At 40.0% G+C, this 12,290-nt stretch overlaps 1 protein-coding gene across 2 annotated transcripts in view; it reads left to right on the plus strand.

Moving 5' to 3' along the window:
• ADAMTS2 (ADAM metallopeptidase with thrombospondin type 1 motif 2) overlaps positions 1 to 12,290 on the plus strand; it is a 265,090-nt gene that overhangs the window by 104,583 nt on the left and 148,217 nt on the right. For both annotated transcript variants that reach the window (XM_054037724.1, XM_054037725.1), the window contains exon 3: positions 2,509 to 2,662. In XM_054037724.1, the coding sequence (XP_053893699.1) occupies positions 2,509 to 2,662 (154 nt within the window). The remainder of the gene's footprint in view (positions 1 to 2,508; positions 2,663 to 12,290) is intronic.

Raw genomic sequence — 12,290 nt, forward strand, 5'->3', positions numbered from 1 at the left:
TGTGTCTGATGTAGAATCTAAATTAGATAAAAAGAACCAGGACAGGATTTCAAATTCAGTTTGCTCGCTGTATAGGCAACAGAGTAGCAACCTGAACGGCTTGAATATAATTTTGTTTCTTTAATCCTTCCCCTTTAATCTGTTTTTATAGACACTATATATATAAAAATAAATCAAATCTAGGACTGGAAGTCTTGCCTAATGTAAGTTAAGACATGACAAATGAACCTGACATTTTTTCAAGAAGGGAATCCAAGAGCATGCTGTATTTATAGCAGCAGCAAAAGTAGTTTACTGTTTGTAGCAAAAGTATTTCTGTGCACTTGCACTGTATTAAAATTTTAGCATTTGGGGTAGGGGTAGGCAACCTATGGCACGCGTGCTGAAGGCGGCATGCGAGCTGATTGTCAGTGGCACTCACACTGCCCAGGTCCTCCTCACCGGTCTAGGGGGACTCTGCATTTTAATTTAATTTTAAATTAAACTTAAACATTTTGAAACCTTATTTACTTTACATAAAACAATAGTTTAGTTATATATTATAGACTTATAGAAAAAGAGCCCTTCTAAAAACATTAAAATGTCTTACTGGCACGCGAAACCTTAAATTAAAGTGAATAAATGAAGACTCGGCACACCACTTCTGAAAGGTTGCCGACCCCTGATTTGGGGTATGGTGAAGTGTCCAAATGACAACAACGGTAGTTTGGACATTGACTTCAAAGGGGCCAGAAATTGGGTCCCTTTTTGGTTCTCTTGGGAGTGCTGTGGCCTACAAATAATTTGGAATCCAAGGTGTTTAGATACCACGATAATGAGTGTGGTATAAATGTGCAGACACACTAATTTGCACATGCGGTAAGTCTGGTGATCGAATGGGGGTACTGTGCTTACTGGTGGTTGACTCTCTAGTGCAGGGGTGGCCAACCTGTGGCTCCAGAGCCACATGCGGCTCTTCAGAAATTAATATGCGGCTCCTTGTATAGGCCCCGACTCCAGGGCTGGAGCTAAAGGTGCCAACTTTCCAACGTGCCGGGGGGTGCTCACTGCTCAGCCACAGGCCCTGCCCCCACTCCACCCCTTCCCGCCCCCTCCCCTCAGCCTGCAGTGCCCTCACTCCTCCCCTTTCTTCTCCCCCACCCCGAGACTCCTGCGTGCCACGAAACAGCTGATTGGGAGGTGCAGGGACAGAGGGGGACGCGCTGATCGGTGGGACTGCTGGTGGGTGGGAGATGCTGGGAGCGGGGTGGGGGAGCTAATGAGGGGCTGCTGACGTATTACTGTGGCTCTTTGGCAATGTACATTAGTAAATTCTGGCTCCTTCTCAGGCTCAGGTTGGCCATCCCTGCCCTAGTGTCACTGATTAGCAGAATAAAGAAAAGGGAGTTAAGAGGTGAAGGAGCCAGCTTCCAGAAGGCTACGTTTGGTGGTGATAGTACATTCAGTACTATTAAGAATTTCTCTTGCTGTGTTTCATGTCATCATAATCAAGGCTTTCTGTTTACAAAACTAGAGTTCTTTAGTTGAAGTTCTCAAATGTAGATGTGCAAACACATATGTACCCATCTTGTCAGGAAAATCAATGAAAGCCAATTGTCGACTATCTTAACCTTCCTCGGCAGAGCAGTACTATAACATTACACAAACGTGCGGTGAAAGGCTAGATATTTTTCCATCCAAATAAAAATGTTGGAAAGATAGCTTGTTTGCTATGGTAGTAAAAAACAAACTATCTTAATGACTTTCACACTGCTCTTGTTAGCAGTGGACATGCTGAGATGGTTGTGTCAAGCTTTTCTTTTGTGCTTCAATGGACAAGTAAGGTTTTCAGTTTTTCATACCAGTATATTTGTCCTGGTTTGGATTTTTAAGCTTTTATCCCTTAGAAACTTATTACAGAAAAGTTATATTTTAATTGTTTTTTGCTAACTGGCTAAGAGAGTTTGTGCCAGTTCAGTCCTTTGTGTCATCTTTACATGATGCATTAATGCAGGAGAAAAATGTACAAAGCTTATTTGCCAGCTAACCAGGCTTAGCACTTCACCATCTTGTCTCTGAATAGAAAGGTCTGATCAAGCACCACAGAATTGTACATCTGGGACGGCTCATGATGCGGAATTGATCCTGTATTTAGCAGGCATGGGTATTCATACAACACTGGAGCAATTTGTGGCTGACAAATCACTATAGTCGTATTACCTGTTTCTTTGTAGTTGATTTCTAATTGAGAATCCATTTCCACATACATATTTTAGTCCCAACCCTTGCTAATTAGATTCTAGTAGAAATCCCTTTGGTCTGGTGTTTTACCTTTGTCCTTCCTTGTCAAGTTGAGGCATTAATGCTACATTTTGCTCTAATAAAGAATTCATCTCGTTTACTCCCTGCACTCTAACTGCTCTCTGGAGAGTGCTAAAGTGTGCTTAAGCATATTGTAACTGTTTACTCACAATATCTGCTGTATGCATAGTAACTTAAAATGTTCCATCTCTGTCCTGTCATTCCTAGGCTGGCATGATTCGCACAGACAAAGACGAGTTCTTCATTGAGCCTCAGGAGAAGGGCAGTCAGGAGGAAGACGGAGGCAGGACGCATGTGGTATATCGCAGAGCAGCTGTCAAGAAGCCACTTCCCACGGAGAACACAGATATCCAGTATAAAGGCAAGGCTGAGATGTTAATGACAACTGGTGTCTAAAGCATAGCTAAAAGCATGTATCTAGTAAGCAGCCTCTATGATCTGCTACCTCTGGCTGTTTGTCCTTGAGAGTGGAAATACCTTTTCTGCTCTTTATACGTGGAAGGGTGGGGGAAGGTTGGGCTAGATTAAACAAGCATTGCAGCCACCTTAAACACTTGCTAGTGTGGCAGATCTTTTCCCCTTTTAATGTACAGATAGGAGTGGTAATTCACCCGTGGTGAAGCTGTAGGGAGACCAGACAGCAAATGTGAAAACTCAGGCCAGCGGGGTAGGTGGTAATAGGAGCCTATATAAGAAAAAGACCCAAAAATCGGGACTGTCCCTATAAAATCAGGACATCTGGTCACCCTATGAAGCTGGCACATTACAAGCCTATGTAAGAGCAACCCCGGGGCATCACAAGTAGAGCAGCAATGCGGTGGTTCCTGTACACGTTTCAAACGCGGGGGAAACATTGTTCACACTGGCTCTGCCCAGGCCACCTTGGAAGGCTGCAGTGGGGGCAGTGGTGTCTGGGCTTTGTGCTGGCACCCTCTTCATGGGGGATGGGGTGCCATTGGGGGTGGTTAATTTCACCCCAGAGGAATAAGATGTTGTGTCCTCAGACACAGATATGGAACTCCCATTGAATTGTGTATCCATGTTTGAGGGTAGAATTTGACTCAATATGTTGTGGAAAGAGCTGTATTAAAAGGAGTCTCAAAGCTGCCAAGAAGTCTGCATTGTCTGACATAAGCAGTCTTGTATAGAAAAGAATTTTCTACCTACATGTACAGTAGCTGTTTTTGCCAAGTGCCTTTTTAGCTGAGTGAGCAATGGATACAAATCTTGTAAGTGGATGTTTTCACAGCTAATATTAATACTGCTATTGACTGGATTGTTTGGGTGGCAAAGCAAAAAGCAGCCACATTTTGGGCCCAACTCTGTTGTACAGTATAGTAAATTAATTTATTACTGATAATTTAAGAGCAACCTAATACTTTAGTGTTAGTTTGTTGCATTTCTGTTATTACGTACAGTACTAGAGTGTGATTGCCATCAACAGAAGGCTTTTTTCCAAGGGTCCTCAATGTCCCTGTAATTATGTGGCCCTTCAGTACCAACTTCTAAAGACAAATATAAAATTGTGATACATTTGTAAATTCCAGCCATTTCAGTGGCAGAAATGAAGCACATAAACTTGTTAGAATGCTACACATTAACAGAGACCAGGCTGTAGAATTATAAAAAAGGCAAATAATATCTCTTCTCCTTCAGGCCATATTCGGAGCATATGGTGATGTAAGTTACACAGGGCTCGAATTGAAAACAAAAAGTAGTAGCGGTTTCCTAAGCTTCACCCACTTGAAACATCAAAATGAGATGCCAATCAAAGTAGATTGTGCAGATGTTCTCTGGTGAGCTCATCGAGCTGGCTCACTTTCAGTGGGATTCAGATACACCCCTGGACAGAGCTGGACTAAGGCAATTGGCATGTGCCTAGGGCCCCTCCTCCTGGAGTCACATGATGGAATTTGTTATATTAATACATGCTGATGCCATTACTATAATGTTGGAGAATATCTCTGTCAAGCCGTTTCCTTTTAAACAAAAGAGATTTAATTTTATTCACACCTTATGGCAGTATTTTTGTTTTTAGATGGTAAATATTCCTCAGGAGTAGGAGTTTGATACACAAAAAAGCACAAATCATATTTCAGTTTTGATAGCTCAGCTCAAATATTGGCATGCTGTACTTGCTAGAGGAAGACCCTTGACAGCAGTATCTCAAAACACCTCAGTAAAGTGTAGAGACCTAGTGTATGCCTTTCTCTCATAGAGCTGTCTGAAAATAACCCTATTGTAACAGTCTGGTAGGCATAATATAGCAATTACAAAGCCAAAATGACAATTATGTTGCAACATTATAGTTCAACCTGCAACTATACGCAAGTACACTGCAGTTCTGTGTTTATACAGCACCTTGCACATGGGGGTAGAAGGAGCTACCACAATACAAATTGTTATTTTTAGTAATAGAAAGGTAAGCAAACTGTAATTAAGAGTTAAGAAGCGTGCTTAATGAAGAGGGTGATGAAGAGAGAGTCTGATCCTGCTGGGCTTAGGACTCTGAGTTTATTTGAATTAATTCAGACTTCTGCTTGGGGAAGGGATGACTATTTTAAGTAGAGATGTTTGAAATTCTTCAAATTTCAAAATTTCAATGAAAATTTAAAAGAAAAATCACAGAAAATTTTGATGAAAAGTTTTGCAAAATTCCCTCCCAACTCTCACCCCATTTTTTCACCAGTTGGTTGAACATTTTCAATGTTTTGACATTTTGAAAAAAAGAGGAACAATGTCAAGAAAATTTTCATGAAATTCTTTTTTTTTTTTTTTTTTTTTTTTTTTACTGGATCAAGTGTTTGACTACTAAGCCATTGTTTTCTTTAAAGGAAGATACTAGCTGACCTCTCTTCTCTGGCTTTCTGGGTATCATTATTCCAGTTCAGTCTTGCATCTGGAGACTCCATTTCCCATTTGAAATGATGGAGCAGCTGTAGAACTGGGTTCAGCTGGCTATCCACTGAGCACATCACAGGGAAGAATGATAGGTGCATGGCTGGGCTTTCTCCGGGATGCAACTAGAGGTCATAGGAGGAGCCAGTTTCTAGTTGAGGGAATGATGTCCTGCTTCCATAGGGTTTAAAAGGATGATGTCACATTTGCTCCACCTTGGCATTGATTGTAGTGAATTTTACATTACAGATACTGTAAGGTGAACTTGAGAGCAGCATTTTTCTAACATTTGTGTCCGTACTTCATTCTTTTTCTGTTCCTTTATAACAAGGGAAATGGGGACTTTATTCCAGCTGTTCAAAAAATCAACCTCCTAAACACTGGGGACACTGGGGTATTCTTCTTTATATATAAAGGTTCTGCAGACATGTTTTTTAATAAATGGAATGTGCTGGGAGAGAACAGATGTGAAAAAACATGGCAAATGTATGTTCTGATTCAAGACTATCTCAGATTTTTTTATGAGTTTAAACAAAACACTATCCAAGTAGAAGGGGAAAAGTAAATGCCAGTTTCTGACAGCTTAAATCACGGATTTTGGCAGAATTTTCTGTTTTTGGCAAGGTGACAATAATAGTCTAAGGGTATGATATATCCACCCACTCTTGCCTTTCTCACACAACTCTATTTTTCCAGTATATTAATAAACAAACCACTTATGCTTTGGAACTTCAGAGTTCAAACAGCACATTAGTACTGTAGGAGTTATTATGTTTTGACCAGAATCTGGATAATTCTTTTAGAAAGAGGCAGAAACATTTTCATTTGCTAGTTTGTGTGTTGCAGGTGAGTTGTTAAACTCTCCAGCAGGAATATACCCTGTATTTTCTCCTGATTATATTCTTAATACATAAATGGATATAATAATTTGTCTTCTTCTAATTATGCCCTCGATATTGCAATGTAGTGGGCATCTTTAAAACTTATTGTTTTGAAAGATTCTACTATTTCTAGTAGAAGTCCTCATTATATAGATGGGAAATATTGCTTGAGAATGGTAAAAACTCTTACACAGTAAAACTTAAGTGTGCCCATTATATCATGCGTAGAATATTATTTTTCTGACTTTGATTTATTGTGATATTTTGTTCAAATGTTCTTTACATGTGAAATAAAGAAATGATGTTTTTATTAAAGTTGAGATCATGTCTAAAAAACACAAGAATTTAATTTTGCACGTGAAAAGTGGGTTCTAGTTAAAGCCAGTTTGAAGATCAGCCCCATAAAAAAGAAATGTTTTTATAACATGTGGACAGTTAAATCCTCATGTCCATTCTTATAGTGCATATGATCAATTGAAAGGAAATAATTCTACTAAAGTTTTCCTTAACATGTGCGTTTTCTTTCTTTAAATCATGGGCTAAATACACCACAGATGTCCAAGTTTCAAGTGAGTTTTGATATTGCTTGATGGAGAGGCAGAGACTCAATTTTAATTGATTCATTTATTATGCAGATGAAGGATTTCTTTAACAAGGAACAGTTTATTATAGAACAAGGCTGCAAGTTAATTAACTAGAACCACGTTGAAACAGACAAATCATTCTTGCCCTAACTACCAACTAACTACCAACTCAATCCTTGGAATTTCCAAAGCCTGTTGAGACACTCCGATCCCACCATGAGCAAATGCTGAGCACTTGGCCCTGCCTACAAAGTCTTAGCTTCCTGAAGTTCTGCAACCCATAGACAGTCAGGTATTGGGTCCCTGAACACAGAATCCTTACCTACAAACTCAAAGCCTGTTGAGGTGTTCTGAAAGGCAGGCACATTCATTTAATTTCAGACCTGTCCACGGGCAAATGCATAGCTCTACCTGACCAGACTCCATATCCTGCAATGGTGCCTACTGTCCACTTGGGTGATATGTTTTAAAACAACAAAAAACTCATCCACTTGATATCCATGAGGGATGGATTCACGCTAGCACATAGAAGTTTAGCCGTCCTTTCTGATGCCAAACTCCAGAGGTGTGGTAGTTTGGGTACCCCCATAAATGTGACCATTTTATCTGAGTTTGATGCGTGTGCAATACCTTTCCTACTCTGTGCATGTCGTTTCCCTGGTCATGTGTAAAGCAGTGAAGCTTCCGAGCAGGGACCTGTTTCTGGCATAATAGTGGAGGAACTGAAGATCGTAGCAGATGTGCAGGTTCATAGGCACAATAACATCGTAATAATTAATAGCCATACAGTACATTTATACTGCACCCTTCTCCAAAACACATTCCTGGGTTGTTTCACAATTCCTATATAATTAAAAGCAGCAAACCTCCTTTCCAATTGGATTCACAAACTAAAGTGAGCCAGTCCACTGAACAGAATGAGGAAGTTAGATCAGTAACCATGAGCGCTAGACTTTCTCCAGAAAATTATAGTGACTTTTCAATTTGATGAGTGTGCTTGTTAAAGTGAAACCTGGTCATGTCTTTGTTAATTATTTTAGCTTGTTTAATTGTTGAATCTCCTTCCCAATTGCCCATCAATTCAGAAGGCTACTACAGTAAGCAAATTTAAGGAGCTTGGCTATCAAGTCACCCAAGACTTCTGAGGGTACTCAAATATGAAATTGTAGAACTACTAACTGTTGTATGTAACCTGTTGCTTAAATCAGCCTCTGTACCAGATCTGTGGAGGGTAGCTAATGTAATACATATTTTTTAAAAAGGCTCCAGAGACAATCCTGGCAATTGCAGTCTGGTGAGCCTAACTTCAGTACCAGGTAAACTGGTTGAAACCACAGTAAAGAACAGAATTATCAGACACATAATAAACATGCCATGTTGAGGAAGAGTCAACATGGCTTTTATACAGAGAGATCATGCCTCACCAATCTATCACAATTCTTTGAGGGAGTCAACAAATATGGACATGGGTGATCCTGTTGATATAGTATATTTGGATTTTCAGAAAACCTTTGACAAGTTCCCTCACCAAAAGCTCTTAAGCAAAGTAAGCAGTCATAGGATAAAAGGGAAGGTCCTCTTATGAATCAGTAATTGTTTCCTATCTTTTAATCAAAGGGTAGGAAACAATGGAGAGAGGTAAAAAGCGGGTCCCCCAAGGATCTGTACTGAGATCTATGCTGTTCAACTTATTCATGAATGTTCTGGAAAAGGGGTAAACCTTGAGGTCACCAGGTGGGCCTGGCTGGTTCAAGTTCAGGGTCAACCACCAGTAGCTATGTGGGGATGGCTGCGATACCTGCCGTTTTCTAACCCAGTGCAGAAACTCCAGGAGAGCAAGGCTCATTCCCAGTCCCATCTCCTAATGTCCTGTGGTGGGGAGGTGTTGGGATTTTGGGGCCTTTTGCTGACATAGCTGTAAGGGCTGGGGACGTTTCCCTCCCTCAGCACTGATGGCGCATTAGATAGCCACTCCCCGCATGTTTGGTTTTGGGGGTCATGTTCTCCAAACTTCCATAAATGTTGAGGGGGAGAAACACATGGCAATTTAGATTTAACTAAACAAAAGATAGAAAAGTAAAATGTACAGTAAATAAAGTTAGATGACGGTTCTTGTAGGTTTCAAAGATTATATTTCAGAGGAAAGCTCTTCCATCAGAGTTCATCAGACTGTCAATGCTATTGATTTACTATAGTATTCAAATTACTTTAAAAAAACCAAAAGGCACATTTGTTTTGTATTTCTTGAGATTGCCTGAAATGATACATAAATTGGCTGAAAATTGGCTGGTTGCCATTCTAATTTAAAGAAACTATATGCCAGTTACCTTTGCAAAGGAATTGTTCCATTAGAAAACTGAAGTTCCTCCAAATCCAATCGATATTTCCTTTCAGTGGGTACCCCTGATGATTAATGACTGTTCTCTTATTTTGCAGTAACTAAGGCAGCAGTGACAATATTTTTTTTTGTCTCCTTCCTACATCATATGTGCGTGATAAATACGTCTGTCTTTCTCTTGTCTTTGATTGTCTCTGAATTTCACTTTGCTGATTCACAGAGCTTCTCTGGAGAGAGATGGATTCATTATTCAGATGCAATTCAACTTTTGAATAAGATGCACGGTTATGCACTTGTGGAAAAACAAGTCTCCAGGGACTGTTGTTAGGCCATTGGATGTCACTCTTGCTAACTGCAGATGTGGCTGATGAAGCATTTCTTTGCTAGCATAAGGAAATATGTGTCTTGAAGCAGTTTTAACAAGAGGCTTTTGGATAGTCTTAGAGATGTCTCTTTTCATAGCTCAAACAGCATTTTTTAACATGCTGACCTGTTGTCTTAATTCTTTTCATACATACAGTGAAAATTTATCTATGATGCTGACTTTTCCAAAAACATTTCTGTCTTGCCTGTTAAACAGTCTCTCTGTATCAGTGGTCTCCAAACTGTGGGGTATGGCTGCAGGGTGCAGTGTGGAGGAACGTTTGGGTTGGGGAGCGCATGGTGGGGCCCGGGCCAGCCCACACTGGGGGCCAGGAGGGAGCACCACCCAGTCCCGCTCTGTCCCCAGCTGCAGTTCTATTCTGCCCCCTGCCCAGCTCCCTGCCCAGCTCCAGCCACAGCTCTGCTCGATTCCCAGCCCGGCTCTGCCCTCGTTACCTGTCCGTCCACAGGCCAGCTCCGCCTCTAGCCCCAGCTCCTTCCCCATCACCAGTTCTGCCTCCAGGTCTTCCTTCAGCCCAAGCTCCTCTGCTGAGCCCAACTGTGCAGTAATGGAGATGGGGGGCGCAGATAGAATCCATTACTGGTCAGGGGGAAGCACGACAGGAAACATTTGTGCACCACTACTCCATATTGTATTTCATCATAAAGTAACTCAGATTTATTTAAACAAATTTCTGGCTTAAAAGAGGTACTGCGCTTTCCAAACTCAAATTTTTTGGGGGGGAGGGAGGGCGGCAAGTATCTTGTTTTCTTCCCAACCTCCCTTACTGAAAAACCCAGTGAATATATAGTGAGAGTTAAACTATTGCTAACATGGTCAACCATAGATGGTGAAATAATAATTAATAAAGGAAATAACAATGGGTAAGTTCATATCTCCCAATCTGCTGATCCTTACTTCAGTAAAAGTCCAGTACATACTCTCAGTGTTCATACCTTTGCTAACAGACAGGGTTCTTGCATTTGGCTGGCTGAAATGTGGAATACTATCCTTTTTTCCATAATGGATATATTCTTCTATCATAGTGTTTCCCAAATTGTGGGCTGTTGACGGTCATTGGTCCATGAAGCATTTGCTCATGGTGTGGGGGCAGGCCCCATAGAGCTAGAATCTTAACAGCCCATTTTTTCTCCACTGCCCATAAGGACATGGGTGGCAGGATGGTGGTGTTTGAAATACTGGTGGAGATTTTGTGTGTGGAATTAATTGAATTTTGCTACACCTATTGTGGAAGAGAAGGATGTAATCCATGTAAATAAAGACTGTATCATAAGGCCTGCTCACAAGGTGACTGAATTAAAGTTGCATAGGCAACCTTAATGTTCTTGTAAATATAACTTATTTTTGTGGATAATAAATAAATTGCATTCAGAGAAGTTGAACATACATTAAATAATTTTCTAATATTACGTTTCCAAGAAAGCCAATGCTGTAGTTATAGTAATGTTGTTAGTTCACCAGTGGGAAATGTGGGAGTTTGCCAGTGAGAACATGATTACGCATTGGTAGGTATGTATCTACCTGACAATTTGTCTATTAAAATGGGGTGCACAATACAGTATTTGAGAACTTTTGCTCTAATAAATTCACTTTCAACATGGGCATTAGAAACTCAATAATATATATTACTGAAGTTCTGCAGCTACTATCTTTGGCACCACAATACTATGATTATTCTTTTAAGCCCTGATTCAGGAAAGCACTTAAATACATGTTTAACTTTAAGCATGTGCTTAAGTCAAATTGACTTCAGGCATGTGCTTAAAGTTGAGAATGTGTATAAATGCTTTCCTAAATACCCATGCTTTCCTAAATTGGAGTCAGAAGACATGATCCGGCAAGGAGCTGAGCAAACCTTTAGTTTCCTATAGTTTCCTTTCAGATCAACATGAATTGAAGGCACACAGCATTTAACAGGATCAGACCTATATTTATTTAAATATTATCTTTACTTAAGTATTTGCAGTCTGCTCACATAACATATCAGTAACGGACTTAAAAATAAAATGCAGTTCATTCTTCATTGATAAATTCACTTTAAATTCTCTGAACTAAATTAAAACAATATGATAGATCAGAATATTCTTAAGTGTTTTTGCAAACACCTTACATCTGGAGTTGGATGTTACTAAATGCACGAAGTTGCTAAATATAACAACATGAAAATTAAGCCTGCTATTGCTTTATATGATAACAGTTTCCCAGTCCTGAAATCTATAAAATGTTTGCATGACCCATTAATGAAAACATATGGGAAGTTCTCTGCTCTTCTCACCATTCTTTTCTTTTAAGTTCCTTAGAGTTAGTGGCTTGTGAAATGCCAAGTTGGATTAAACTACGCCATGTTATGCATGCTCATATTTGCATTTATGTTTTAGAGGCAAAACATAATTAAAATTGAGGTTTTTGGGAATGTCTTTGTTTATAGGCTCATCACTATGATATCGGCTCACCTCCCAGGAATTAATGAATTTATCCTCACAACATCCCTACGAAGTAAGGAACTATTTATTAATGCCGTTTCACAGATGGCCTAAGAGAAGCCAAATGCTTTTTAAAAAAATAAACAATAGTACAGTAAAATGTATTTGTACAACGGCCAATGTTTAATGTTGATTTCTTCTGCTAAAGGCCCACTATAGAACCTGAAGAGCAGCAGTTCCCAGGTCAAATCTCTATGTGCGCGCGCTCTCTCTCTCTCTCTCTCTCCCTTTTAGTTTTTGCTATTTAGTTTTTAGTTTCCCAGAGTTTGTAATCAGATTCAGAATAATTTATTTATATTCCGCATTCCGGAACCAACCAAGTATTAGGTAGGTCAGCAGTGATGCCAAAGGTCTGCTATATCTTGGCTAGTCTGGTGCAGTTAGAAAAGAACCCTGGTCACTGAAAGACACAGCTATTCC

The sequence above is a fragment of the Malaclemys terrapin genome, chromosome 8, assembly GCF_027887155.1.
Source record: "Malaclemys terrapin pileata isolate rMalTer1 chromosome 8, rMalTer1.hap1, whole genome shotgun sequence".
In the NCBI taxonomy this organism is placed as follows: Eukaryota; Metazoa; Chordata; order Testudines; family Emydidae; genus Malaclemys; species Malaclemys terrapin.